The sequence below is a fragment of the Chanos chanos genome, chromosome 16 (assembly GCF_902362185.1).
Source record: "Chanos chanos chromosome 16, fChaCha1.1, whole genome shotgun sequence".
NCBI lineage: Eukaryota > Metazoa > Chordata > Actinopteri > Gonorynchiformes > Chanidae > Chanos > Chanos chanos.
The window spans coordinates 6,694,458-6,707,816 of NC_044510.1; the positions used below are offsets into that span (position 1 = coordinate 6,694,458).

Genomic DNA, 13,359 nt, shown 5'->3' on the forward strand with positions numbered 1-13,359 from the left:
AAAACACCTGCACCGACAAGTCCCCAAGAAGGAGCCTCAGGCACACCTTCAAACCTGTCATTATACTGCTAAAGTAACCTTTAAGGCAAAGACACTGATCAACTTATTCCTTTCTCCAGTAAACACCCACAAGACGCTGTCACGCAACACTTGCAGCTCAGAAATTGAAGCCAAGTCTGAAAATTGTAGGCAATAAATCCTGTTGAGGAGGAAGTTTCCTGTGCTACCCTTACAGGCACAGAACATTAAGCATGTACAGCTCTTCAGATGAAACCCTTGGAACAGAAAACCCCATTTTAGATACCCTGCTAGAGTAGACATTAAACACCACATGTATAGCTTAAACAAAAGCCTTTATTCAGTCAAGGTGCACACAGCCTTTCACAATAATTAAGCATATGGGCCAGCTGGTGAAGCCGATATCCCTCAAGGGATGAAGATCAATCCCTTACTAGACACCAAGGTCTCTTGGGCAGCACCTTTTACTGCATCAGCATGCCTCCCTGTGAAGGACAAGAGAACATGGTAGATAAGCAGCATCACGGAACAACTTCCGCTACAACGCTGGAGTCGCTACTCACTCTGCCTGCCGCACTGCTTCTCACAGGACTGGTTGGCGGATGGAGAACACACAGCTGTATTACAGTGGATGAACACCTAGGAAGAGGGGAGCCATACATTAGCTGTAGTGGTGTTGGAGGACTGTATGAAGGAACAGATCAAGTACCTGCTCCTGTAAAGGAACCAGGGACTCAGGATCCACAAAGGTAAACATCTTTAGGACAAAGCGCTTGTAGTGGCTTGGGAATTGAAGCCCGGAGGACCCATCCACTGGGATCAGATTAGTCAGGTAACGGTCATCCCGGTACGGACACCTGCAGGGACAACCAGAATCAGACTAGACAGTGCCGAGGACCTGTACAAGCAGGAGGATGCCAGCTTGGCAGTTACCCATCCACAAGGAGGTCCCAACGAGGTACGCTTTCAGAGCTGGGGGTAGATGTCGCCCAACAGTCACCCAAGGTCAGGACAAGATTGGGATCGGTCCTCTCCAAAACACGCACTTCCGCATACACTGGTTCCCGTAGGACCTTTGTGACTGGGTAGTCAGCGTCACTGTAGTACGAGGTATATGCTGCGTCGCCTGTGGAAATTTGGGAGGGGTCGGCACGTCATTTGTACAAAGAACAGGCTTGCAAGAGCATAGTGACAGGTCTAGCAAGGCTCACCTTCCACGCATCCCTTTGCGAAGCATTCACCATTCGCCAGCCTCAGTTCCACTCGTAGGGGGCCAGGGGCAGCCACCGGAGGGGGTGGAGGAACTGTGTTGACCTCAATAACCAGGGCCTCAACCGCAGTACCAGAATACCTGCACTGGAAGAGAAGCCTAGACACAAAAGGCAAACATTAGCAGAGAGCCTGCAGAATAAGCGTCACCCTGTGCATGAAACACATACTCGAAATGGCTGTCCCTGGTGATGGAGCCGAGGGGGCCGATCCCCACTTCGTAGGAAGAGGACATGATGTTCTCATAGACGATGTAGTCGTCACCTTCCTCCTGCAAAAGGAAGTTTGCTTTGTACCATGAGAGCTTCCATGCAAGCTCAGTTAGAAGAACAGGATACCAACCATCATGGTGGTGCCACACGCTGTGACGGGGAACTGAAATATGGCAAAGGCAGCAGTGGTGCCAACAGGACTGCAGGGGGCATCACTTCCACCCAACAGGCTGATGGAATCCAAACTGAGCTCAGGTAATGTGGCATCCCTGGCTACCACCACCACAAACTGACCATCCCTGGTACACTGCACGGTCACTGGTTGCAAAAATATAGTTTTTAAAAGATAAAAACGAAAACCCACACATGGTTACGATGATACAGGTCACAAAGACATTACCCAAAACACATACTAGTGTCTTACCTGCCTTCCCATAATAGCATTGCCGGCCATCAAAACAGCAGTTTATAGATTCACACTCAGCAGCAGTGATGGCAGGTTCACCACAATGCACCTTATCAAAGTCATCCACGTCACACCTCTGGAACGGTTCAGCCTTGGGTGGCAGTGGCTGCTTTGGCTTGTATCTCTGTGGGGCAGATTGCTGTTGGAACTGCTGCTGCTGTGACATCTGGGAAGCTGGAGTTTGTGGTTTCTCTGCTCCTGACCACCAAGGCACTGCATTGCAGACTGCACTAAAACAGACACAAATGGCTACAAAGCCAATGGAATGCCACACTCTTGCCATAGTTCCACAATTGCTTGTGATGGTAGGTACCTACTCCTGTGGTCACTTTTAAAGCTCTTTGATTGGCTCTACCATGTTCTCCAATTAGTGTCAATCAGTTCCCAGCCCTCAAAAATCAAAATAAATGATATCACAAGAGGCTCTTGTTTGACATGTAGATGTCGAAGTATCATGACTTCTAATGACCACTTTAACTCAGCTAAGTTAGTTTGCCATTTAAGGAGAATGACTGTCTTCAAACTGGTTCTTAGTAATTTGTTTTAGAACTCACTTCACATGAAACTAGAAAGACAAGCAAAACTTGAAAGGTAGAGATTTTGGTAGCATTAAGTTTTCCATGACTGAGGATGTAGAGTATGTTTTAACAAAGTTCTGTTAGCTCATGCCAGAAGAATGAAACAAGAAAAAAAAATCACCATTCATTTCAGATAATGAAGGGCAGAGTAATTTAGAAGATCATAAATAGATACAAGTACAAGCATCTACGTGTGTAGGTTTAATTACTCTGCATTCTGCCATGGTAAATCCCTTCAGCTAACACCTAATCCAATATGTGATCTAGTCATTATATGACAACACTCTATGAGAACTCATGTCCTCAGTAGAGTGTAAGTGACCTGAAACATGGTAAGGTATTGATTTTTAAATGCAAAGTATTTTCTGAAATCTCCTCACTAAATAATGCTTTTTATAGTTACTAATTGGCTCAGTGGTAATTTTTCAATCCCATCTGGTTTACACAGTTAGCTCCACACATTTAAAAGCATTACAAACAGTTTGTTCAACTTGTACCAACATCACCCGTCACAGACTTATTTGTAGACTTTTTCTAATGTGTTGTGAATTTTTGGGTTAAACCACATCATTTAATGTTAATTAAAAATGCATTTTTCAGATGAAAAAGTTTTGCAACTGTCCTTACAAAGGATGTGTGCGCATCTATTCACTGCATTAACGACTGCAACTTTCCAGCGAGCACACGTGTTTAAAGCAAAGTCATGGACAGAACCAAACGAACTGCAGCACAGTCATGTTTGTTGCACCTGCAAATACTGTTAGCCTGACTGAAGCATTTGGACCTACACTCTGCCCCATTGTTCATTATGCCAGTTTCTGATTGGTACAAACCTTCTCTAGAATTACAGGATATGCTCATCAGTGTACTTGGAAACTGATTGGTGATCACTCATTATGATCATTCATTCATCCAATAATTTGTGGGAGTTTTTGTTTGTTTATTGGTTTAATTTATTCATTAATTTTCAAAGCTGCTTATCCTACTTAGGGTTGCAGGGTGCTGGAGGCTATCAAAATTTCCTCAAAGGCATCGCAGCAACATCATCAACAGCTATTCAGTGGACTTTATATTCCTGTCATGCAGAGAATTTCGAAATTATTTCAAAGATTACTTCATTTCCTCCTTGATGTATTACCGGTTCATTTCAGTCAAATCTCTTTTTAAACCTCTGAGAGCACCTCTAGGGTAAACCACCTCTCCTGAATTTGATAAAGTTTGTTTTAATTGGGTGCAAAGTAAAACGGCTCCGCAGCACATATCTTTATGAATAGTTTATTTGCAGTTGGGGGGGGAGGGGGGGGGGGGGTTTGTTTTGTTTTTTTAATTCAAACAGGTAAGCAGATGAACGTGTCAGGTGATCTCATTATGACGCAACAAAGATCTCAGCTTTTTAAAGCTTAGCTTTCTATCTCTAGTCTAAAAAAGGAAAGTCAATGTACTGTGCTATCACCTATATTTTCACTACCTTTCGGTCAATAGAGAGATTGCAGCTACTGGCCTCCTGCATATTTGAGATATTTTCAGCAAGATTTAATCTTTAGCTTTTTCAGTTGAGTAGCGTCACTGCTAATGCTAAAATGGAAAAAAAAAAAACCAAAACAACAACTTTCAAGTCATAGCATTTCTTTGCCCTGATAAATATAAACTGCTAGTCATTAAAATAAGAGATTGGAATCTTTATCCTTTTGCATTGTCAGTTTCAAGTTTATTTCAATGATGATATAGATCCAGGCCTTCTGGTGTAATCTAGTGTGACGTGGCATGTTTATGTCTGTTGAACTTCCCTCTTGCTGTCTCTATCTGTTTTTTTTTATCAGAGTGGGGGGAAACTCCTGTGGTTACACATCATTCAGTCACTGTGGTGCAAGTCGTATTGTGTCTAACTTCCGAACATTCATCCCGTGTTTGATGAGTTCTTCCTCTCTGAGGTATGCAGTTATGCACAATGAAGCATATAAGTATGTTAAGTATCTGAACTAACATGTATGGATTGTCTTTTCACCCTATTTGGGTCTGAGAGTTTAAATATAAAGAAGGAGAAGTTATCTTCAGGGCAAGTACAGAAGACACCACTAGCAAATTTAACTTTGAGTTTGTATGAACATATGTAAGGGAGAAGACTTGGAAGGAAGTACTGCCACTGCACTTAGCAAAGTCTGCCAGAATGTTTAAGGGCATTCTAATTCTAGAACATCCCGAAACATTCCAACCTCATTTACCATATCACACACAGCCTCAGATCCTTCAAGATGGTTCACTGTTATTGTGAGTGGCCTCGCGGACTGTGGCACCTCAAAGCTGCAATGTACCATTTGGTACAAGCTTACCAATGCAGACCTCTTCTTAACACTGAGTACATTTTCACAACATCACACAGAAACAGTGAAGGCTCTGGATTGTGCACACGTGTGTGTGTGTGCGCGGGTGTGGGTTGCCATATTCATATTATCCCAAAATCAGAATGCAAGCACTAAAAGATGAAGTAATGTTTGAGATTTTCTTTTTTTAATCTCACATTTTCTGTAGTAATCGGATGGCCAAATGCAGACACACAGAATGACTTTGATATGAGAACCTTTATTTGCCCCGAGGGGAAATTCTTTTGTAAGTACAACAAATCCAACAGGGTCCATGACCTTCCAACATCCCCCTCAGCGATGTTTGTGGATGTTCTGTCGAAATTCAGTGTATTTCATGTCTGTGGGGAAAAAAAGTGACTTATAAATTAACTTTGTGCAAAATGTATTGATTTAATTTGTATTTTATGTGGGTACTAGTTGTAAAAAGATAGACAGGTTTGTCTACCTTTTAAAAGAATGTGGAAAAAAATGAAAATAAAATAAATATATATATATATTGTTCTACAGTTTGGTGATGGACTGTAATGGAGATTTCTTTTCCAAGGATCACCATTACCTTTTCTCTTTCACTGAATCCTAAATGCATGGATTAAAATTCCAGGCTTTTCAATGTCTGACCAGGGATGAGCTACCACAGATAATCTTTCTCTCTCTCTCTCTCTCTCTCTCTCTCATATATATATTTGTAGAGAATGTGATGTATGTATACATATTTGCACACACACACACAGAACATATATAAATAAAGCAGGAACGCACTTCCACTGGGCTAATTTTAGAAGTGTACACACACAGACAGTATTTCCTTTCAAAATAAAACGATTTTGTAAATCAGACGTATCTCAGATCTCTCAGTTTAAAGGAATGAAAGCTAAGCTTGGGCTCAGCACAAAAAAAAAAAAAAGAACCCTACAGCGGCCACGGTCTGAGTGTGCTAATACTGTGACCGTGTTTGCTTTTGGGATGCCAACGGTCAGTGAAAACTCAAACAGCACCCCAAAGACCTTGAACATCATCAAAAGTGTGTTTGACACTGTCAGCGATGCGGAAGATAGTGTTCGGGAGTGAGTGAGTGTGAGTGAGTGAGTGTGTGTGTGTGCCGGGGGGGGGGGGGGGGGGGGGGGGGGGGGGGGGGGGGGGGGGGGGGGGGGGGGGGGATGTAGGGGTGAAAAAAACATTCATCAGCGAGAGACTCTGAGGAATGGGCAGCAAGTATTGCGATACACCACACACACACACGCACACACACACATCAGCAGAAGTGGTCTGAGGATAACCACCCACCCATCCAAAGTCCAGTGACTTATCTGATAATGCTGTTGCTCAACAGCCTGAAGCAGGAGTGGAGGAAAAAAAAAACCCAAAACAACAAAACAAAGCAAAACAAAATGACTCTTGTAATCTCTGAACTTTGGCCATATCAATGGGCAGTTACTCTCTCTCTGTCTCTCCCTCTCTCTCTGTCTCTCATTCTTTTGCCTCTCTGCCACTTTTTTGTGGTACTGTCCTGTAAAAGCATCAGCAAAACACACAGGATGAGACAGCCAGAGAAAAAGGGACTGAGAGAGAGACAGACAGAGAGAGAGACAGACCGAGAGTGAGAGAGAGAGAGAGAGAGAGAGAAAGAGAAACAGAAAGAGAGAGATGGGGTGTTTATTTGGGGTGGACAGAGAGAGGGACTGTTAAGGGGTGGAGTCTAGAACAAACTAGATTGACAGAAGGGGAGGAGTGTGTGTGCGTGTGTGTTTTAAGTGTATGTGAGTGTGAGAACGAGACAGAGCATAAGGAGGGACTGTGAGGGTATGTGTACATGCGCGTGTGCGTGTGTGTGTGCGTGTGCGTGTGTGAGAGATAAAGAAAGACACAGAACGAGGGAGGAAGTTTGATAAAAATGTGTGGGAAATGAATGCAGAGCTCCTGGTCTTGTTTTAGAGCGTGTGCAGTCTATCCGTTGTTTATGGGAGGATGAACGGGGGAGAGGCGAAGAAGCGATATCTGTCCGCTGTCAGAATACAGATGTCAGGTCCCCCTGTATCCACTGACAGAGGTTCAGATGGGGGCAGAAGCCAGAGGAAAGGATCTACACAGACAAGCATATCCACGGTGCTGTCGAGCAGCAAGGCAAAAACTGTCCCAGGTAAGAGAATGTTTATCCATGGGCGTGTTTTAGTAACCTTCCTTGGAAGTGCTGGGTAATTAATACCTCAGGGAATAATTTGTTTGTGCTGTGTGTGTGTTGTGTGTGTTGTGTGCATGTGTGTGTGTGCATGTGTGTGTGTTAGAGAGAGAGAGAGAGAGAGAGAGAGAGAGAGAGACACAGCTTGAAAATGAGGAAAGAGAGAATATGAAAGAAAGAGAGACAGAGAGAGAGAATATGAGAGAGAGAGGGGGGGGGGGTTAGTGAACTCACTTTCATTGTAACACTTGGGGTCAGTTTGTTATTCTGGAACAGTACTGACAAATCAAAGGGCAAGCTGCTACATGTACTGGATTTGTTCTTAAACACTGCACCATCTAGGAAAGTCATCAGGGTATGACAGGACTTTCACTTTCTCAAGCTTGTAATCCACACTTTCATAATCCCTCATTACCACTAACCTATAAAGGCCACCTGAGTCATAGGTACACTTTGTTTAGACTATTTAAACTGGATTTATATTGGGTGCCAAAAAAATATTCTAAGGAATTTTACCTGGAAATGCTTGTATGTTCATTTTTTTTCATCTAGTCAGAGTTATGTACAAGCCACTTGAACATAACAAAGCTCATTTAGAAAAATGTAGAGTTTGTATATATGTGTATATATATATATATATATATATATGTGTGTGTGTGTGTGTGTGTGTATGTAGTATACATATATATACATATATACACACACACACACACACACACACATATACATACATGAATATACATACATACATATATGTTTTTATGTATACACACACACACACACACACACACACACACACATAGATGTATGTATGTATGTATGTATGTATGTATGTATGTATATATACACACACACACACACACACACACACATATGTATATATATATATATAAGTAGTTGTTTATTTGGTTGTTAGTTAATCAGGTCATATGCAGGATGCCCTGACTCAGGTTTTTTAACCAGACCTGTCAGCACAGACGGCAGTCACTGGATGTCACTTTGGTTTGATCTGAGGTTGTCTCTTTTACCCACAAAAGACCACAGAGTCAAAAACATACATTGCATCAGAATTGAAAGCCCTCTATAAGGTGATAAACGTCCGGTAGCTTCTGTCAAACTGTTTAATCTTCAGAGCAAGACTTAGCAACGTTGCAGTATTTTTTTTTAAATGCAGCCGCATGTTTCAACACTTCCACTCCACAATGAACCGCATGTTTCGACACCTCCATTCCACAATTAACCTTTACTTCAGTGTACTTCTCAGTTCTATGTATTCTTATGAACTACAGTTTAAAAACTACAAGAAAAGGAGATGTTTCATTTCGAATACGACGAGTGAGTAGACTCATTGCTCACTGCTGACGTGCTATTGGATAAGAGTCCAATTCCCATGAGCCTTCGCTTCCAGAGCATCGAAACCTCTCAGGGTGGATGTTCGTGTCACTCTCGATGTGAATATCAACTGAACTAAAAAACACATGTGAAAAAAAAAAGCTTTCATGGAAACTCAGTTACAAAACATTTTTTTTCTCTTCAGTAATGTATCTCTCTAAGACCTGACACGTCATGTGATCCAATTTGCAACTGTTCATTTCCATGACAACCTAAGATACGTCAACGCTTGGGTCGCGTTTGAGAAGGCCTGAGAAAGAAAAAGGTCATAAGGCCAAGAGGGGATCACAAGGTGTGACATGGTGTTTGCCTTAAGGTCAGGACAGACACACAGAAGGGTCAGTTTTTCAAAGCTACTTATTGGGGTCAAAGGTCAAAGCACAGCCATCACCTTTTGTGACAGCAGAAAAAGTAAACATGGGTGCAGAACTGTTTTTTTGTTTTTTTGGAAAGAAAGGAGAATGACACACACAAAGAATTGTATAGTTTGCCCAAGCACCAGATACCCTTTTGACATTAAAGGGTTTTCATACTACTGTGGTACTAATTATATTTCGTCTTTATCAGTGATTTACTCACTCACTCACTCATTATCTAAGCCGCTTATCCTGATTAGGGTCGCGGGGGGTGCTGGAGCCTATCCCAACACTCATAGTGTGAAAGGCAGGGAAACACCCTGGACAGGTCGTCAGTCCATCACAGGGCAGACACACACACATTCATACCTAGGGACAATTTAGTGTCTCTAATTCACCTAACCTGCATGTCTTTGGACTGTGGGGGGAAACCCACGCAGACATGGGGAGAACATGCAAACCAGAGACCTTCTTGCTGTGAGGTGACAACGCTACCCACTGCGCCACCGTGCCGCCCTATCAGTGGTTTAGAGTAATGCAATACGGTAGTAATAATGGGATGTAGTATTGACCTTTTTAACTGATTTGGTGACAAAGGAGGCTATTCATAAGGTTTGGCAGCAGATCAGCTTATCTTCTGAGGACACAAACACATGCAAACACACAAACACACAAACACACACACACATATACAGAAAGACATGTATTATGGGTGCTGTACAAGCAAACTACATTCATCCTCTGCTCTCTCTCTCTCTCTCTCTCTCTGCTCTCTCTCTCTCTTTCTTTAAGAAGTTAATGATCATTTTGGCTGGAGAGTCCAGTCAAGGCCATGTATAGGTAGATAAAGGCTAGAAGTGCTGAGACCTTTAAACACATTTACTTTTGGCAGAGGTCTGTGTATGCGAGGATGTGCACAGGCGTGCAGGTGCACATGCGTGTTTGTGTGTGTGCATGTGTGTGTGTGTGTGTGTGTGTGTGTGTGTGTGCATGTGTGTGTGTGTGTGTGTGTGTGTGTGTGTGTGCGTGTGTACGAGCGAGCTTTGACAAATTGTCAGTGGGAACATGCTTATCAATAGGTTTCAGGGCACGTGTTAACATAGCTAAATTTAGCACAATGGACAGCTCTGAACACTGCCCTCTGCTTCATTGCTCCCTTCTCCTCCCCTCTCCTCTCCTCTCCTGCTACTCCTCTCCTCTCCTCTCCTCCCCTCCCTTCACCTCACCTTTCCTCTGCTCTCCTCCCCTCTCCTTCTCTCGCCCCATGGGGAAAGAATGAATTTGGGCACCTCTGAACAGATTTTGGGGCTGTTTTACTGGTCTGATTAGTAACAGGATGTTTAGCCAATCAGTCAATGAGTTGTAGCAGGGGGTTGGACTAGAGGTGCCTATGTCATGACGTACCTGTTGAGACCATCGAGACAATAGAGCTACACACAAACTTCAGTTTAGTTTTATTGTGTTTTTCGTTTGGTTTGGTAGAGGACAGAACAGATAGCGGAAATTTGCTCCTTAAACTGAAACTGAAGTTAAATGACACAGTAACCCACAGTAATCTCTCTCTCTCTCTCTCTCTCAGGTAAGGTGGTATGTTTTGGGAACGCCTTGTTCATTGGTGGGGAGGCGAGGCTGGTTGTTGAGGAGTGTCTTCCTGTGGTACTAATTGTATTTCGTCTTTTTCAGTGATTTACAGTAATGTAATACGGTAGTAATACTGGGATGTAGTATTGACCTTTTTAACTGATTTGGTGACAAAGGAGGCTATTCATAAGGTTTGGCACTAGATCAGCTTATCTTCTGAGGACACAAACACATGCAAACACACAAACACACACACACACACACATATACAGAAAGACATGTATCATGGGTGCTGTACAAGCAAACTACATCCATCCTCTCCTCTCTCCCTCTCTCTCTCTCTCTCTCTCTCTCTCTCTTTCTTTAAGAAGTTAAAGATCATTTTGGCTGGAGAGTCCAGTCAAGGCCATGTATAGGTAGATAAACGACTGTAGCGTGTGTGTGAGGAGTCACGGAGCAGTGTGACTGGCACCAGCTGCTCCCTGCATTAGTCTTCTCACTCACTCTGTACCAGGAAGTTTCTCATTCTCCCTTATTCATACTCATTCATGCGGACGTCAGAGCCGAGCCACCAGGCACCAAACACATGTAGAATATGTAGAATGGTGGGTTTTCCCCTTTGGTTCAGTCAAGAGATAGTCTTGGTATTTTTCCATATGTAATTATTGTTGACACAGATCACATGGCAGCAACGTACATTCAAGCAGATAATATTATTAATACTACTATTGCCACCACCCCCGGCTTCGCTCCCTCTCTCTCTCTCTCTCTCTCTCTCTCTCTCTCTCTCTTTATCTCTCTCTGTGTCTCACCCTTTCTCTCCCCCACTCTTTCTCTTTCTCTCTCTGTTTATGTGTGTGTGTGTGTGTGTGTGTGTGTGTGTGTGTGTGTGTGTGAGGTGGGGGGGGGGGGGGGGGGGGGGGGGCATGCGAATGCTGAGAAATGACAGAATGTGGTCACAGGAAGTGCTCACAGAGACGTGGAGATCTCTCTCTGGTTGAGACTCAGTTCCTGTGTCTAAATGTAAAACTAGAGCTCCCCTCTGACTTCGTCTCTAAAGCAAAAAGTTCACAGTGACTGGCAAATATCTTTCTATTTCTTCTCTTGCCTGATGTTTTGTTTGTTTGTTTGCCTGTCTGTTTGTTCTTTATGAAGCATTTACAGTGTGAAATTAAGTCATGGGAGATCCAATGTAGAAATGTTCTCGAAATCAGAGAAATATAACAATTAATGGGTTGAATGCTAATTGTGTCGTTTTGCCATCTAAAAGTGCTAAGATCTTTAAACACATTTACTTGTTTAGCCGATCAATCAATGAGTTGTAGCGGGGGGTTCGACTAGAGGTGCCTATGTCATGACGTACCTGTTAACACAGGTTCGGACAAGTGGCGTGGCCGTGTTTATTTATGTTTTTTGGGCACATTAGCCTTATTGCTAATACACCGATGTGGCGAGGCACTTCACTTGCTTAGTAACAAATGAGCCCTGAAACAGACATCGTATTTTGTTGTGTCGGTTAATTGTGGTGTTGTGTTAATTTGGTGATTGTCAGGGATGAAGGTTGACGAACTGTCGAAATATTTGACGTGGCGTAGGGAAATTCTGCTTCAGGTCATAGAATTTGCTCCGCCATTGCATTTCACTGTACATTTAAATGGGACAAGACAGACAGCTGGTTATTTAGCTAGCTAGTAAGGTCTGCTACATTTGAGAAAACCCGAAAATATGGTGTGGCCAACCAAGACAATAATATGGAGAGCTTTAACGTTACTTTTAACCACAAAATACAGACAACGCAGTGATCAGCTTATGATGATACCAGAACGTATCCCTAGCTACCTCAGAAACTACAGTTAATCACTGTATCTGATGTATCATTTTTACTGTTTAGGCTATTCCACCAGTATTGGCTACACTGTTTGCTAATTTAAGGCTGATAAGTTATGCTTTTCACTGAGTTCATACTTTGCACTAGGCTGTTGCATTGAAAATGAAGTAATGAAAGGACTACGATGTTTATCCTTGTATTTTAACTCAAAAGTAAAGTAATGAGTAGTTAAAATACGTTTCAGAAGGAGTAACAAGTAAAGTAATCTCATTACAATTTAAAGAAATAATTGGTAGGCTACTTGTAACTAATTACTTTTTTTTAGTTCTTTTTTCTTCAGTGTGGCCCAATACTCCGTCTTACAAAATAAAGTGGTTAAATTCAACCTTTTTTTACTCCAGTAATTATTAAGAATAGGTCATTAAAAATGATCTGTAATTATCGATATAGACCGAAAGGAAACATTTTATTCAGCTATGTCTCCCAGCCTTAAGCCTAATCATAATATACACATTTGCCCTCTCAGTCATTGTACTCTGCAGCCAGCCCTGTGAGTAACCTGGATGTTATGAGGTGTAATGTTTTCTATTTCTATTTTCTCTTGATCAATGAAATTGTTAATGACGTTGAACATACAGTGTAACAAATAAAAACCTATTATTCATAATGATTGTGTCTACATTGCAAATGTGATCCTAACTTTACAATCTTAAATGTTGTATGTAGTGTGATGTGGCACACAAGAAGGGTGTGGTAGTTCATCACACATTTGCTCATGATGGTTAAACTGAAGAAAATGTTTAGAATTTGAGCAGTATGACTTAAATGCCTAAACTGTGTCCTTGTAGTCGATACACAAAAACAAATACTTCCAATGTTTAAAACTCTGGACTACTTAGAACACACATGCAAAGTCTGAAAAGGCAATGTCTGAAAATGAGATATTGCATGCAATTCAGCATCATACATGGAAATAAAGAAAATTTGAGAGATGCATATTTCCGCAGCACACAAAAGGCATTGTGGTACCATTGCAGGTTACATGACCAGGCATTGTGCAAAGGTGCATTAGTGTATGCAGTCACTGAGCATAATGACATTTACATGTCAAAAGGTTTTC

General features: G+C 42.2%; 2 protein-coding genes across 2 annotated transcripts in view; one reads left to right on the plus strand and one right to left on the minus strand.

Moving 5' to 3' along the window:
• Positions 1 to 426: 426 nt before the first annotated feature.
• On the minus strand, positions 427 to 2,248 carry LOC115829901 (zona pellucida sperm-binding protein 4-like). The gene is made up of 8 exons (XM_030794072.1): positions 1,924 to 2,248; positions 1,630 to 1,817; positions 1,458 to 1,558; positions 1,230 to 1,387; positions 952 to 1,144; positions 728 to 875; positions 582 to 657; positions 427 to 503 (listed from the first exon to the last, which is right to left on the minus strand). Exons 1-8 carry the CDS (start codon positions 2,246 to 2,248, stop codon positions 427 to 429), a joined length of 1,266 nt encoding a protein of 421 aa, XP_030649932.1.
• Positions 2,249 to 6,581: 4,333 nt separating this feature from the next.
• The window catches only part of mylk5 (myosin, light chain kinase 5), a 20,983-nt gene continuing 14,205 nt past the window's right edge, over positions 6,582 to 13,359 (plus strand). The window contains exon 1 of the mRNA XM_030794063.1: positions 6,582 to 7,043. Coding sequence (XP_030649923.1) covers positions 6,872 to 7,043 — 172 coding nt within the window. The 5' untranslated portion in view covers positions 6,582 to 6,871. The remainder of the gene's footprint in view (positions 7,044 to 13,359) is intronic.